Raw genomic sequence first — 15,921 nt, 5'->3', positions numbered from 1 at the left:
TTGTAAAACAAGTCAAATTTTTCTGATAGAAAAACATTCTGGAAAATACCTTCCTGATCTAAAGATACAGCATTAAATAAATCATAGATGCACACTTTATCAGTGAATGCCAACTCAATGGGTTATCAGTGTCATCTGAGAAACTTTTTGCATTTTCCTGGGATTTAATTGTCCTCTGTGTTCCCTCTTAAAGCCTAACTCTGAGAGAAAAATTGTCTAGCTTTCCTGAAATCAGGCTGAGTAACGACCACAAATCTCAGTGGCTTATAACAAACATTTATTTCTCTCTTGGATCCATGGTTTGGTTGATTATTCTAAGATCCAGGCTAATGGAACAGCCACTATCTGAAACATGTTCTCATGGCTTACAAGGCCAAGTCATACTACACAGGGACATTTAAAGTTTCTACTTGGAAGAGGTGTACATTATTTCCACCCAGGTTCCATTAACCAAGCCCAGCATCCCCGGGACAGGAAAATACACTTCTCCCACAGCAGGGAAAGGCAGGGTTTCAGGGTGGGAGAAAAAAAATGGAATTTTGCTGAAAAGAACACAGTCTACCACAGTCTGCTATCTTGGTCTTAAATGTTAACTTCTCTTCTGCATGTAAAAGACAACCCCCCTCACCACGGAGGATAAGTTAAGGATGTCATCCAATCATAACAGTTTCAAAGTTCAGGATCTCACCATAGTCTTCACATTAGGTCCAGATGCGTCTCTTCTTGATCTGGAGACCTATAAACTGAAAAGACAAGTTATATTGCTTCACACAGCCAGCAAACAATAGTGGACAAGGTCTGTAGCAATTCTGAACTATTTCTTGGTAAATGATAGGAGGTGCCCCTCCCTGGGGGATAGGGAACACCTTTCGATTAGGCTCTTCTGCTGCTCTCTGAAAGGGGTTCTTCATCTGTGGTTCATCACTCTGCCCTTTGGGAGGTTCTCTGTTTCTATTACTAACCTTGGCCATATGTGCAGAGGGCATTAGAGAGCATGCCTTTCTGAGCAGCTTCCTTAATGGGGGACCCAAAGAACTTTTTACATCTCAGTCAGTCTTAAAATCCACGTTAGTGGTGCTTTTGTTAATATATTTTTCTCAAAAATTTTGTTGTTGGCCGTGGTGATGGTTGTTTTGGTTGGTTGGTTCATCTAGATCAGGGGTCAGCAAACTATAGCTTACCAGCTGCCTGTTTTTGTAAATTAAATTTTTTTGGAACAAAGCCACACCCATACTTTACACATTATCTGTGGCTGCATTCCCTCAACAATAGGATAGCTGAATGGAACTGAGTAGCTGCAACAGAGATTATATGTCCCCTCCACCCCATTTTTCTGACAGTCATCCACTTGAAGACACCAGCTACCCTGTAGAAAGTTCTCTATTCTGATTTGTCTGATTGCTTCCTCGTAGTTTATGTAGCTTGTTTCACCTCTGTATTCCTGTAAACTAGAAGTTAGATCTAACTGCTTTATTAAATGCAGTTTCAAATTTTTGCATGAGGAAAATTCACAGATTGTGCTGGGTACTTTACATTGTATCACATCAGGAGGCCATCATGCATGCTGAGTTCTGCCTAACGTATCTACAGCCGATGTCAGGAACAGGGTACAGGGAACAAGAAAGGAGTTACAGGCCTGGTGAGATAGGGACATTAAGAAGACACAACACAAGAGGCAGAATCAGATGGTGTGCTCAGGGTCCACAAAAATAGCCAAATAATAGCATTGAGGATATACAAAAATCATGGGACCTGAGTTAGGTGAGTAATCAGATGATTTGATGACAGTCAAGAGGCTGATTGAAACTGAGCAACATGATTTGGGGACCGAGGCAGTTCACTGCCCCAGCTTCACCTACTGTTATTATCTTCATCCTAGAGAGAACTAATCCACGAGGGGCCTGGATAAGAATTCTGTGAAGGAGTATGAAGGCCAATACGTAGGTATAAACCCACAAGGAGAGAAAAGACAGCATTTTCCTAGCAGACTCCCCCGAACAAAATCCATACCAATATGACCAGTAATTTGCACTGCGTTTGACGTTTTCTGAATGTATCACCAGGTATTCCCAGGAGACTTCTCGGCATTAGGGGATTTATCTTTTAATAAAAACTTTAAATCATGGGACTTCTTTGCCCATTTTCTTCATCTCTTTCTCAAATAGAGTCATCAAGAAAAATGAAAAATGTTTACTTTATTTAGAGAAGTAGCCAAGAAAGTCTGTTTCTTTTAAATGACTTCAGGATGAGAATCTAATATAGATTTTCACATAGAAGCTTGCTGTTTCCCTGTATGTAAATAAAAAGTCTGTGTACTCGGAATCTAAGCTGCTGCTGCTTTTGGGCTTTTATCCCCCCAATTTTTTGAGATCATTGACAAATAAAATCGTAAGATATTTAAAGTGTACAAAAGAATGATTTTTTTTAAAGATTGGCACCTGAGCTAACAACTGTTGCCAATCTTTTTTTTTTCCCCCTGCTTTTTCTCCCCCAATCCTCTCAGCACATAGTTGTATATCTTTAGTTGTGGGTCCTCCTAGTTGTGGCATGTGGGATGCCACCTCAACGTGGCCTGATGAGCTGGTGCTGTGTCCGCGCCCAAGATCCGAACGGGTGAAACCCTGGGCTGCCCAGGGTGGAGCACGCGAAATTAACCACTCGGCCACGGGGCCGGCCCAAAATAATGTTTTGATATAGGTATACATTGTACGAGAATTCCCACAAGCAAGTTAACACATCCATCACCTCACATATTTACCTTTTTTTTTTTTGAGAGAATATTTAAGTTCTACCCTCTTAGTAAATTTCAATCATACAATACAGTGTTATCTACTATAGTTGCAGCTTTTGAGCTTTAAGAACACATTAGTCTATCTGATTTCAGCAACGTTGACCTAAAATTATACTTTAAATAGACTTTAGTTTTTAGAGCAGTTTTGGCTACAGAGCAAAATTGAGCATACAGCACAGAGAGTTCCCATATACCCTTGGCCCCTACACATGCACAACTTCCCCCACTATCACCATCCTTCATTAGAGTGGAACATTTGTTGCAATCGAACCTACATTAACATGTCATCATCATCCAAAGGTTGTACAATCTGTGGGTTTCGACAAATGTAAAATGACAGATATCTGCCATTACACTAGCATACAGAATAGTTTCACTGTTCTAAAAATCCCCTGAGCTATACCTATTATCACTCCCTCCCCCAACCCTTCGCAATCACTGATCTTTTCACTGTGTCCATAGTTTTATCTTTTCCAGAATGTCACACAGTTGGAGTCACTCAGTAAGCAGCTTTTTCTTTTTCTTTTTTTTAAGATTGGCACCTGGGCTAACAACTGTTGCCAATCCTTTTTTTTTTCCTTTTTCTGTTTTATCTCCCCAAACGCCCCCTGTACACAGTTGTATATCTTAGTTGCAGGTCCTTCTAGTTGTGGGATGTGGGATGTGGGATGCCACCTCAACGTGGCCTGACGAGCGGTGCCATGTCCGCACCCAGGATCCGAACCCTGGGCTGCCGCAGCGGAGCGCGTGAAGTTAACCACTCCGCCACAGAGCCGGCCCCATAAGTAGCTTTTTCAAGTACCATCTTTTACTCCCACCAATGATGTACACAGCCTCTTTTCCTACAGCTGCCAGACAACAGAGGGTGTTGTCCAAATTATGCATGTTGGCCAACTTGATGGATTAAAGTGGTTTTTCTCTGTAGTTTAAAGTTTTCGTAGGATGAGTGAAGTTGAATTCTTTTAATATTTTTAAGGGCCATTTGTATTTTTTTTATGTGAACTGCCTGTCCATGTCCTTTGCCCATCTAATCACTTTATCAATCTGATTTTAGAATATGTGCTGCTAAAATAAGCTTTGAAAGCTTTTTAAAAAATAGATTTTTGATCTCTTCCACAGACATACTGAATCAGAAGGGCCCATATTTGGGTTTGGTAGTTTATATTCCTAAAAACTTTCCAGATTTAGAAACCACTAACCTAGACAAGAAAAAAATTGTCACTCTAAATATTTTACAATAGCTTAAGGCTACATTACCTATAAAGGTATGCTAAATGGCCACATTATTGTGCATTAAAAATTGTAACAATATAAACATTAGTATTTACCCATAGAACTTAATATAACTTTGGGAGAATGATATGGGATGCTTATGTTTCAAAAAGAAAAAACTGAGCTTTTGAGTTCTCTCAAACTTGAAGCAGGCAGCAGTTTCACGTCAGTACTACTGGCAGAGAAAACAGAAACAGAAGACCAAATCCATCAATGCCAATAAGCAAAGGAATATGAGGCGGCCTTGTACAGACCTGGAATTAATCACTTTTTCTGAGTTTGCTGCTAACTGCCAAGTTTTAATAAGATTGTTCATTTTAGGAAGCCACAAGAGTTTGTCTTACTTATTTGGCTTCAGATTAAATTTCGGAGTATTAGAAACCGGCTATCTGGAAAGGAAAGTCCTAGATCCCTCATAGGCTGATGAGCAAATAAACCCAACGTCACAAACTTTCGCCCAGAAAAGGAAACACCGACAAACAAGTCGGTCAGTTCCTAGACGGGACGAGGGGCGGCGGGGTCGGGATCCCGGGGGCGCGGCCCCTCCCAGCCGAGAAGGGCTCCGCCGCAGCGCCCGCTCGCCCCTCCCCCGTGACGTCATAGGCAGGGCCCGCCCCCCCGTCGCCCCCGGGCTGCTGTTATCACAGCAGCTCCTCAGCGCCCCGGAAGCTGTCCCTTCTCGGGGGTCATGATGGGCAGCAAGATGGCGTCTGCCAGCAGGGTCGTTCAGGTAAAGAGATTCGGTCGCCTTTCGGCACGGTGGGCGGTAGGGATGGCGCTGACTATAGCAGCAGCGCTGGGGAGGAAAGGCGGTGGCGGAGACTGCGCGGTGGCCGGGCCCTGAGCAGGGCCAGCGGCGGCGCCCGGGGGTGTGCGTGAGAATTGAACCTTGAGCCCATTGGGTCGGGCTTTGAGCCGAGGACCGGAGCTGAGGATTGGAGTCAGGCCGCGGGAGTGCCGCATCTCAGCAGGTAGGCCGTACCTGCCTCGGTCCCTGGACTGCCCTCCACCAGGCCCTTGTCAGTCCCCTTCGGAGTCTGCGGGCTCGGCTGCCCGGGTAGGAGCCGGGCCAATCGGCGTCTAGTATTGTTCGTGTGTCCCGGAGGAGCCAATCGGAGGGCAGGCGGTAGCAGCGGGTGAAAGGAAGTGAACCTTGCCTCTGACCCAGTGTCCCTTCAAGGTCTTGGGGATGTCCGGAGAACTGGCCCCGCGGGCTGCCTCCTCGCCCTGCCGCTTCTCCCCCGCCAATGCAAGCGTCTGGTTACAGGCCGGATGGGGAGAATAGAAGAAAAAAGGATATTACTTAAGTTTATCTGTAATACATGTGTTAGTGTTGGTTCCCTAAGCTTTTTGTTTTCTGAGTTTAGATTAGCAGCTAGAGGAACTTGATTGTTAATTCACACATCAGTTACTAACTCTTGATAGCTTTTGTATTTGCTTCTCCACCTGTGGTGTCTAGCTTAAATAGCAGAGGTAACAATATAGAAAGGGACACAGCTTCCACTTTTGTGGTTGGTTTGCACGATCTTTTTAAGCTCTGAAAATGTTTTATTGTATGAATAACTTTTAACTTTGATATGAGAAGTGCATTTCCCTTTAACAAGTACATCTGTTAAAAGACCTTGTCTTAAGGTTGTTTCAGTCTGAAAGATAATCCTAGATACCAGCCTTTGGTCCTGTTGCAGCAAATGATCATCCCTTATTCATTGAGTGGGTCATCAGTGAGCATTAACTAAAGATTCTGTGAGGACAAGAACATCTGACAAAGGACTGGTATTCATAATACGTACGTAACCATATATACCCATAATATATAGTTCAACTTAAAAATGGGTAAAAAACTTGATACTACGCAAAAGAAGCTATCCAAATGAGCAATAAGCCTGTGAAAAGATGCTCAACATCATTACTTGATAGGAAAATACAAATTAAAACCAGGAAGTACTACTCCACCCACCAAAATGATTAAAATCGAAAAGGCTGAGAATACCAAGTGATGATGAGAATATGAAACACCAGAAATCCTCATACATTGCAGATAGGTGTATAAAATGGTACAGCCACTTGTGGAAAAGTTTTTTCAGTCTCTAATGGTTAAACATACCTGCCCTATGACCCAGCAATTCTACTCATAGGTTTATACCCAAGAGAAATGAGTGTATATACTTATTAAAAGACTTATTTAAAAATGTTCATGGCCGCTTTATTCATAATAACCCTGAAACCAGAAACAATCCAAATATCCATTAGCAGGATAAACCAACTGTGGTAGATTTGTTAAAATGGAATAGTATGCAGCAATAATAAAGAACTAAATACTCATATGTGAAAAAAATACTGAGAGAGATACAATCAGGAATGGTTTGTCTTCTAACAGAGCTGCAAAGACTTGTATTCAGATATTCATAATACAAAACAACGTGTGCTAATATTATGTAATAATTACATGAACAAAATTTATTGAGTACCTCTGTGCCAGGCCTCTACTCAGTGCTGGGCCTACAGTGCCAACAAGACAGACATGGTGCCTCTATATAGCTCAGAATTTTGCTGTTGATCCCTATTGAAGAAAGAGGAGTATTTCAACAGACTGACAGGCACAAACTGATGAGAATCCACAAAGCATGGTGTCAGCATTAAGTAGAGAAATTTGACCTGATATGGGGTATTTAGAAATAATTTTAGAAGAGTAAGTTATAGGTATTAATTAAATGCCTGCTGAATGCCAAGTAGTATACATTTGGTATGTTTGGGCTGATGTAAAAGCAGAAAGGTAATAGTTTATCATTTTGGAAAACATTTGGCTGCATGAGACACGGGAAGAAGATGGGTGGTTGGATTAGTTCAGGGTTTGAGATTTACAGGTGAGGTGAAAATAAGCCTCCAGCAAGCAGGCTGAGAGCATTGGTAAGAGAATGTTGAATGGACAGTGCCTTCTAGGCTAGATATGAAAGGAAGTCAAGTCGGGATGGAACCAGTTGACTGGGAGAAAAGGGACTGATCAAGGAAGTGAAGGACTTGATGCAACTACTAGTGGGAGTAACAGAGAAGAGAGTTATTGGTTAAAAGGTTGTAGTTGCAGTTAGATTTTAGGTTAAGATTTTAGGAATGGTACAGCTCTGAACTCAGTCAAGAATTAAGAATAAACGAAAAGAATTTTTCAGAAGTAACACTAAACTAGAAAGAATGGAAAGGTAAGTAGGCAACTCAGAAGTTTTGCTAAAGGAAATAGTGGATGAAAATTAAAAGACATCACAGAATAAAGAAGGAAGAGATTAAAAGGATTCAGGGAAAGGAATAGAAGTAGGTAAAGACAAGGAGATGCAACTTTTGTATAGTAAGTCTCTGACAAAGTAAAAGCAAATAGAATAGAATAAATCTCAGAATCTGTGATTTAATAAAACTTCCTGATCTGAAAGAAGACTTAAACGTATACCTTGTACTTGAGGGAATTAGCCGGGATGGTTGACTGATGGGTTAGTCTAATCATTAGATTTTAAAGAAAAAAAGAAAAAACTCTTTGGTGATCCAGGCAACAAGACCAAGCACTTAAAATGAAAGTTATCAGATTGTCAACAATAATACTTCCTAAAGGAGGACATGTGGATAACATATGCAAGGTAGCGAAGGAGAGAAAATGTGAATCCAAGATTTAGCTAGCTACACTGGCCTTCAAGTATAAAGGCCACAAACTCTTCTAAACCTTGAATACCTGAGGGAATGTTGTTCCCTGGAGCCCTTTCAACCAGATCTCCCAGAGAAGGAGTTTCAGACAACTAAGAAATACTTAGTTGTACTTAGACTTGTTTTGATATAGGACCTGGGTATGAGCATTGAGTGTATTTAATTGTAGAACTAAGACTAAATAATGGAAATTAGGGTGAAAGACTTGATGGTAATATTATTTGTTCCAACTGTATAGATGTAATATAACTTTAAAAATGGAGGAATAAGATCCAGCCCTGATGGCCTAGCTGTTATAGCTCGGTGTGCACTGCTTCTGCAGCCAGGGTTCAGTTTCCTGGTGTGGAACTGCACGACTTGTCTGTGGGTAGCCATGCTGTGGTAGCAGCTCACATAGAAGAACTAGAAGGACTTAGAACTATGTACTAAGAATATGCAACTATGTACTGGGGCTTTGGAGAGGGGGGAGAAAAAAAGAGGAAGATTGGCCACAGATGTTAGTTCAGGGCAAATCTTCCTCAGCAAAAAAACCCCAAAAAACAAAAAAACCAATCAAAAAGAAATTGATAGAAAGTTCTTTAACGTGGCCCTGCTACTAAAAATCAAGAACAATATAAGGATGCCCAGTTTGTTTAACATTGTATTGGAAGTGTTAGCAAATGCAACTGAACAAGAGAAAACTATTAAAAGCATAACATTTGGGGCGCTGGCCTGGTGGCACAGTGGTTAAGTGCGCATGTTCCGCTTTGGCAGCCTGGGGTATGCTGGTTCAGATCCCAGGTGCGGACATGGCACCACCTGTCAAGCCATGCTCTGGCAGGCGTCCCACATATAAAGTAGAGGAAAATGGGCACAGATGTTAGCTCAGGGCCAGTCTTCCTCAGCAAAGAGAGGAGGATTGGCAGCAGATGTTAGCTCAGGGCTAATCGTCCTCAAAAAAAAGAAATGAAGAAGGAAAACAATTTCTATATGCACGTAAACAAGAGACTTTAGGAAAGTAGAAGGATATAAAATGAACTTACAGAAATTATATCTTCATGTGTGAAAACAATCACATGATGTAATGGAAGAGAAACTCTACTTATAATTAATAAACAAATAAATCCAGGCATAAACTTAAAAATGTTTACAACCTATATGAGGAAAAACTATCTCCTGGGAATCATAAAAGAAGGCTTCAACAAACGGACATACCATGTTCTTGAATAGGAATATTTATCGTCATGAAGATGTCAATTCTCCCAAAGTTAATTTAAAAATTTACTGCAGGGGCTGGCCTGGTGGTGCAGTGGTTAAGTTTGCACATTCTGCTTCGGCGGCCCAGGGTTCACCCGTTCGGATCCCGGGTGCGGACATGGCACTGCTTGGCAAGCCATGCCGTGATAGGCGTCCCACATATAAAGTAGAGGAAGATGGGCATGGATGTTAGCTCAGGGCTGATCCTCCTCAAAAAAAAAACAAAAAAAAACAAAGAAAGAAAAAGAAACTACATGGAGATAACATTTTTCATCAATTAGATTTTATTAAAAATGTACAAGTTAGGGGCTGGCCCCGTGCCTGAGTGGTTAGGTTCACGCACTCCGCTGCAGGCGGCCCAGTGTTTCGTTGGTTCGAATCCTGGGCGCGGACATGGCACTGCTCATCAAACCACGCTGAGGCAGCGTCCCACATGCCACAACTAGAAGGACCCACATCGAAGAATATACAACTATGTACCGGGGGGCTTTGGGGAGAAAAAGGAAAAAAATAAAATCTTTAAAAAAAAAAAATGTACAAGTTAGATAATGTAAGTCCGTTGAGAAGGCTGTGAGGAAGCAGGCACTCATTTGTTGCTATAGGAATGCAAAATAAACCACTATGAAGGGAAAATCTGGCAATAGCTTTGAAAATTATGTTTTATTTTATTTTTTAATAAATCTTGTCTTTAGATCCCTTTTTTTTTAATTTTTTTTTTACTTTTCTTCTTTTTCTCCCCAAAGCTCCCCGGTACATAGTTGTATATTTCGTTGTGGGTCCTTCTAGTTGTGGTATGTGGGACGCTGCCTCAGCGTGGTCTGATGAACAGTGCCACGTCCGCGCCCAGGATTTGAACCAACGAAACACTGGGCCGCCTGCAGCGGAGCGCGCGAACTTAACCACTCGGCCACGGGGCCAGCCCCAAATTATGTTTTATTTTTTGACCCAGCAATCCCTTTTCTAGGAATCTCTCCCACTGATATACTGGCAAAGATAAGATTAGTACAAGGATAATGACTTTATGCATTATGGTAATAGATGAAAGACTGCAAATAGCCCAAATATCCATTAACGGGACTGGGTGAATAAACTCATGGCATTATCATGAGTTCATACTGACCCCTCTGATTCCAGTCTTCACACCGCAGCGTTCTTCCTTGCCCTCCCCCATCCCATATTTGTGTTTTCTTTCAAAGGGAAATCCCTGGGTCCCCCAAACATCAATCTACGTATGTATTCATTTGCTCAGTCCTAAAGTGTATACAAAATGGTTTCAGCATAGCTATAGCTATACAACTACCAACACCAACCTACTAGGGAAAAAGTTCAAGATTTCTTTGCTTTTAGACTGACGGTATATAGTTCAAGCACTATGAAAGTTACTTGGATTAGCTCCTTTATTTTTCCCTTAGTTATATTATCCAACTAATATACAGTTAGTTATTTGTTTCTCTTTGTATTTACATTTAAAATTTAAAAAGACAACTTTGAGACAGAAAATTTGTGCATAAGCTAAGTATTAGATGATAAAGAACTATTTTTAATTTGTTAAGTCTCGTAAAAGTATTGGGATTATGGTTTAACAAAAATCCTTTTCTGTTAGTGATACACGTGGAAAGCATTAACAGACGAGATGATTGGGATTTGTTTAATGGAGGGGGGGTGGTGAAATAAGGTTGACTGTATTACTCTCGAAATTGTGTAACGTGTTTATCAGAATCTATTATACTCTCTCTACTTTTATTTATTTTTTAAATTTCTGTTAAAAAGGGGACACCAAAAAGTCTGGGATTTAATCTATAAGGGGATATTACATCATATTTTTAAGGGTACAAAAGCAATGTTGAAATAGAGTCTTTCTCCTCAGTGTATTTACCATTGTGTAAGTGTGTGCATACGTATTCACATGCCTGTATAGTTAGTTCTAACTTACAATGGTCTGTTCATTCACTTGGCAAAATTTCCTGAGCATTTACTATGTACCAGGCATTACAAAAGTGCTTTTCTCTGACTGCCTTTCCAGGAGGTTACCTCTCCTGTAATCATTGGCTCATTTATCTGTCCTCTGCCCAATATTTTTAAGAGGTTCAGGATATCATGGAATCACAAAAGAGGAGATTTAAATCAGATTTTGGAATCAGGGGAAGCTTAGAGAGGAGTGATATTTGAACTGTTTTAAAAGATAAGCAGTCAGGTGTAAGCGGAGGCATGGAAGTGGGGTGAGACTGGGGCGATTTCCTGGCAAAGGATACAAGCTCTAGGTCGAATGAGGATGGAAACGGCCTGATAAATTAGGGAAATAAAAAGTACTTTGGAATACCTGGAGTAAAAGACAGTGGTTGGGAATGAGGCTGGAGAGGTAGGAGAGGCTAGTTCATGATGGGCCTTGTGAGTGCCAAATACGAGTTTGAAGTTTATCCTGAAAGCTGTTGAACGTTTTTACAACTTTTAAATGGGCTATTGACAATAGGATGGATAGAACATTCTTTCAAGAACTTTGGCTATGAAAAGGAAGAAACAGTTGCTAGAGGGAGAGAGAAGTTTTGTTTTTTAACATGAAAGACTTGAGTGTGCTTTTATGCTGACAGAGACAACTATATTCCAGCATTTTCTCAAGGCAGCAGAGTTAAAGTGGTGAGTTTTCAGGCCAGTCCCAACAAGCCTATTTGCTTCTGTACTCATATAAAATGTATAATATTTAGTGCATATATACAAGTATGTTGCAGACAAACACTTCAGTCTCACTAGATCCACAGCAACTTATAGATAACTGTAGTTGAAATAGTACTCTGTTCATTAGAGTCTTAGCATTGTATATTCAGAAGATTTCATACTGAAAGTTCCATTTAAGGTCCTCTATGGCATTATTTGGAATTTTAGGGATAAAACATTAATTACTCTTCAAATATCTGTTATAAAAACAGTATTCTAAAAAGATGTATTTCTGTAGGTATAGGAAAAAGACTAAAAGGGCTATCAGATGTCTACATCTGTTTTATATGGGTTTTGGGATTATAGATAGTGTTTTTTTCTTTGTGCTTTTCTGTGTTTTTTCCCAATTTTTTACACAGAACATATGTTACTTTTGCAGTCAGAGAAAGTAGTTTTTAGTTACCTAATTTTCAATATTCTTTTTGTCCCATTCTAAACTTCTGGGTATTAACATAGCAGGGAAACAACATTAGATGAGAAGTCAGGAAACTTCCAGTTCTTACCAATCAGCAGGGCGATAGATAAGTCATCAACATAAAATCTCTGCCATCTTCTTCCTGGGGTTGTTTTGAAGTCAGTTGGTAGTATGGTGAAATGTCTTGTGATGTATGAAGTACGAAGTTATTATGAATTGCAGATAAGATAACGAGTTAATAGTTCACAGACCAGCTTTCCTGGCTGGGAAGAGTAAAATAGTAAAATTTAAAGTTGCTGTCAAATACTAAGTTATTTTAAGGACAGTATCTATTTCTGAAGTTCAGTAGATTGTTTCTTTTATAGTTAATGAGGTTATTTTAGTGCTTTATCTTATTTTCTCATGCATTTTATGTTTCCTTTAGGTAGTCAAGCCACATACTCCATTAATAAGGTTCCCTGACAGAAGAGACAATCCTAAACCCAATGGTAAGTTGAATATTCCATTACAGGCAATATTTCTCATTTTAAAATCCGGATTATTGTAGTTTAGATCAAAATGGTGCCTTAGGTTGCATGCAAGTAGAAGTTAAGTTTTTGTTACCTCCATTTAAAAAGGTAGTGACTCAACAGTAGATGTCTCTGAATTTTTAATGATACTGAGTTTATATAGTGTGATTTTGTTCTGCCTTTCTTTTCTTCTATCCTATAGAAGAATCTCCTATGCTTACATTTGCGGACTGTGAGGAATAATAACCATTCCTATATTTCTCTCCCAGCTAACCTTTTTTTCTTGCATTCACTCATTTATCTATTCATTTAATCAGTGAATGTTTCTTAGATTGCCTTAGATCTTAGCATTCATTGCCTATAAAGTAATCGAAGATTCTGAAAAACTCCTGTTTTTCTGTGACCCTTCCTTTTTACCAGATCCTCTATCCCTGTGTTTGTTATAAGATACTTGATCTTTAATTCAGGGGGAATTTTAATAAATTTTATATGGATATTTTAACCTTATTGTAACTCTTGAATAATTAAGATATATGTGATAAACAAGTAGTAAGGTATTGAGAAAACTAATCTCACCTAAATTTACCAACTGTCTTATTCCCCGTTGTAAGACATTACCTGTAAACTCCACCATATGACAAAACTTAAATAATGTAGGTTATCCTTATGGGTTTGACTCTACTACCTAGAAATTTCATTATTTTACAAACTCGTTCAATTTAGTAATTCACTCACTACTTATTTATTTTAAAAAGAATTTTATGAAATCATATATAGCTCCTCAGCTAAGTTACTCTACAATCCTTACCTTTGAGAATTAAAGTACTTATCATTTCAAGATTGACTTGATTATTCACTAATAGATCACTCAAAATAGTATCTTAAGACACCTGAACAGTTTCTCTAATGACCCCTTTTTTCAATTTCAGTATCAGAAGTTTTGAGATCAGCAGGACTACCGTCTCACTCTTCGTCAGTTTCACAGCATTCTAAGGGAAGTAAATCACCAGATTGGCTGATGTATCAGGGTCCACCAGACACTGCAGAAATAATAAAAACATTACCTCAGAAATATAGAAGGAAACTCATGTCACAAGAAGAAATGGAATTTATCCAGGTGTGTTGTTGCTCTATCACAGTACTGTGAAAACACCTTAACGGGCCGGCCCTGTGGCGCAGCAGTTAAGTGCACATGTTGCGCTTCTTGGTGGCCCGGGGTTGGCCAGTTTGGATCCTGGATGTGGACATGGCACCCCTTGGCAAGCTATGCTGTGGTAGGCATCCCATGTATAAAGTAGAGGAAGACGGGCGTGGATGTTACCTCAGGGCCAGTCTTCCTCAGCAAAAAAATAGGAGGACTGGCAGTAGTTAGCTCAGGGCTAATATTCCTCAAAAAAAAACAAAAAAAAACCACCTTAACATTTTTTGGCTTTTGGAATTTCATATGCGGATTTACATGCTCTTCCCATTGTCTTGTCAAGATGTGTCCATAGCTCAGACAGAGATGGTCAGGTAGGCCAGGACTATGAGAAATAAACCGTGTCTGAGCCCTCAGTAAATGTGCATGAAGGGGAATATGTGTGTAGAAGTGTGATATGGTAAATAGTAATAGAGATAACCAAGTGAACAAAAGCTCTTTAGGGTCCTCAATAATTTTTCAGACTGTAAAGGGCTTCTGAGACTAAGAAATTTGAGGACCACTGATCTAGGTCAACCTTGAGTCCCTTCCAGATCTGAAATTGTTTCTAACACCGAGATGAGTGCCTACAAACAATGAAAAACCTGAAATTGTTTAAAAAAAACTAAAGATCATTTACTTAAAATGGTGTAAATTTGTATAGTGGTCATGAAAACATTTCTTCTGTAAATTTAACACCTAATCTTATTGCTTTATTTTTTGCTTTTCAGCGTGGAGGTCCAGAATAATCACTGACGACGTGGCTGCTAGTTTGTCGTCAGACAAAAGAAGTCTTTACAGTGAAGGACTTCCAAAATGACAAATGAGAAATTGTACATTAAACAACTTTAATAAATATTCTGTAAAAACATGAAATATCGAAAATTTAGATGGACGCCTGTATCTCCTAATTTATGTATCTTGGTAAGCTTCTCCACAAGCTTACCTAATTGTTTATATACTTATTAAAGTATATATTTTTAAATGTTAGCCTATTAATTTACTCTTGATTATCAAGTATTACCAGTGTTGAACGATTAAAAGCACACAATGTCTAGTAAACTATCAGGTTTCCCATAATTTCACTTTCTTTTCAGTTTCTGTTAAGACACAGAAAGAATTTTTCAGGCAAAATTCCTGCTTTCAGTAACTGCTTTTCCTGAAATTGGATGAGGATCAGTGAAATAATGACTCCATTATTTGCTGTGTTAATTCTCTTAATGTTTTTCATTCACAAAGTTATGGAGTCTAACTGGCTTAATAAGCATATCCTACTCTAAATGATAAAAATATAGGCAAAGTAAAACAAGTGACTTTGTGTTATTAAGACTGGGGAGTTAAAAAGTTATTTGTAACCTATATTCAGAAAAAAATGTCAGTATGAAATGGAAAATAAATTAAGAGATCAAGTGAATATAACATAGGAATAAATGGAGTAGAAAGTGCAATTTATTATGTTTTGAAGAGTGTTAAGAAAGTCTTGTTCTTTGGTTTACTTTACTTTTTGATTGTGATCATGTATGCAAATCCTGATAACCGTTAATTTTCTCAAACTTACTATCTGAAAGCCTCATAAAATCAACCTAAATATTTACCTTATTAAGGCAATTTATGAATAGAGCAATTTAATAGAGTCTTCCTGTGCCAAGGGTATGTATTATTGTGAAAGTAAAGCCTCACAAAGCTAAATAAATTCTCTTCCACACCTTTAATGATTTCTAAAATATGCTTTAAAGAAGTCATCCCTAATAATAAGTAGCTCATGAGCAATAGAGTAGAACTGTTGTTGAGTACATTTTTATATTTGCCCAATTGCCTGTGGGTTAATCTTTACTTGTTTTTACTATTTAGAGTTGATCTGCTTCTCTTCTAGATTCTGTGTTGTGGCCTAGTATAAATGTTGGCCAACTCAAATATGAGGTAGAGGTTTGGTGCTAGCAATAAGCTGTTCTGGTGACTCATGAAAAATACATGATTTATGATTTTTAAAAAATTTTTTAAGAAATTTATTTGAGAAATTTTCTTAAAGACTGGCACTATTCCCTTTTTTCTCCTTAGCATTCTCATTTCAGTAAAAGGAGGCCCAGGGCATTTTTTTGGCTTTCAGAAACAGAGTGGGTTCAAG

The 15,921-nt window shown here is 39.1% G+C and overlaps 1 protein-coding gene and 1 long non-coding RNA gene across 2 annotated transcripts in view; one reads left to right on the top strand and one right to left on the bottom strand.

Moving 5' to 3' along the window:
* LOC123286658 (uncharacterized) overlaps positions 1 to 5,181 on the bottom strand; it is a 32,467-nt gene extending 27,286 nt beyond the window's left edge. The window contains exons 1-2 of the long non-coding RNA XR_006529340.2: positions 5,046 to 5,181; positions 689 to 743 (exon numbers count right to left, since the gene is read on the bottom strand). This is a non-coding gene — a long non-coding RNA (uncharacterized lncRNA). The remainder of the gene's footprint in view (positions 1 to 688; positions 744 to 5,045) is intronic.
* KGD4 (alpha-ketoglutarate dehydrogenase subunit 4) lies at positions 4,506 to 14,786 on the top strand. Its single transcript, XM_070519552.1, has 4 exons — positions 4,506 to 4,793; positions 12,535 to 12,598; positions 13,549 to 13,736; positions 14,528 to 14,786. Exons 1-4 carry the CDS (start codon positions 4,752 to 4,754, stop codon positions 14,543 to 14,545), a joined length of 312 nt encoding a protein of 103 aa, XP_070375653.1. The 5' UTR covers positions 4,506 to 4,751; the 3' UTR covers positions 14,546 to 14,786.
* The last annotated feature ends 1,135 nt before the right edge of the window (positions 14,787 to 15,921 follow it).

Source organism: Equus asinus, chromosome 10, assembly GCF_041296235.1.
Source record: "Equus asinus isolate D_3611 breed Donkey chromosome 10, EquAss-T2T_v2, whole genome shotgun sequence".
Lineage (NCBI taxonomy): Eukaryota > Metazoa > Chordata > Mammalia > Perissodactyla > Equidae > Equus > Equus asinus.
This window is presented reverse-complemented; position numbering and strand designations above follow the sequence as displayed.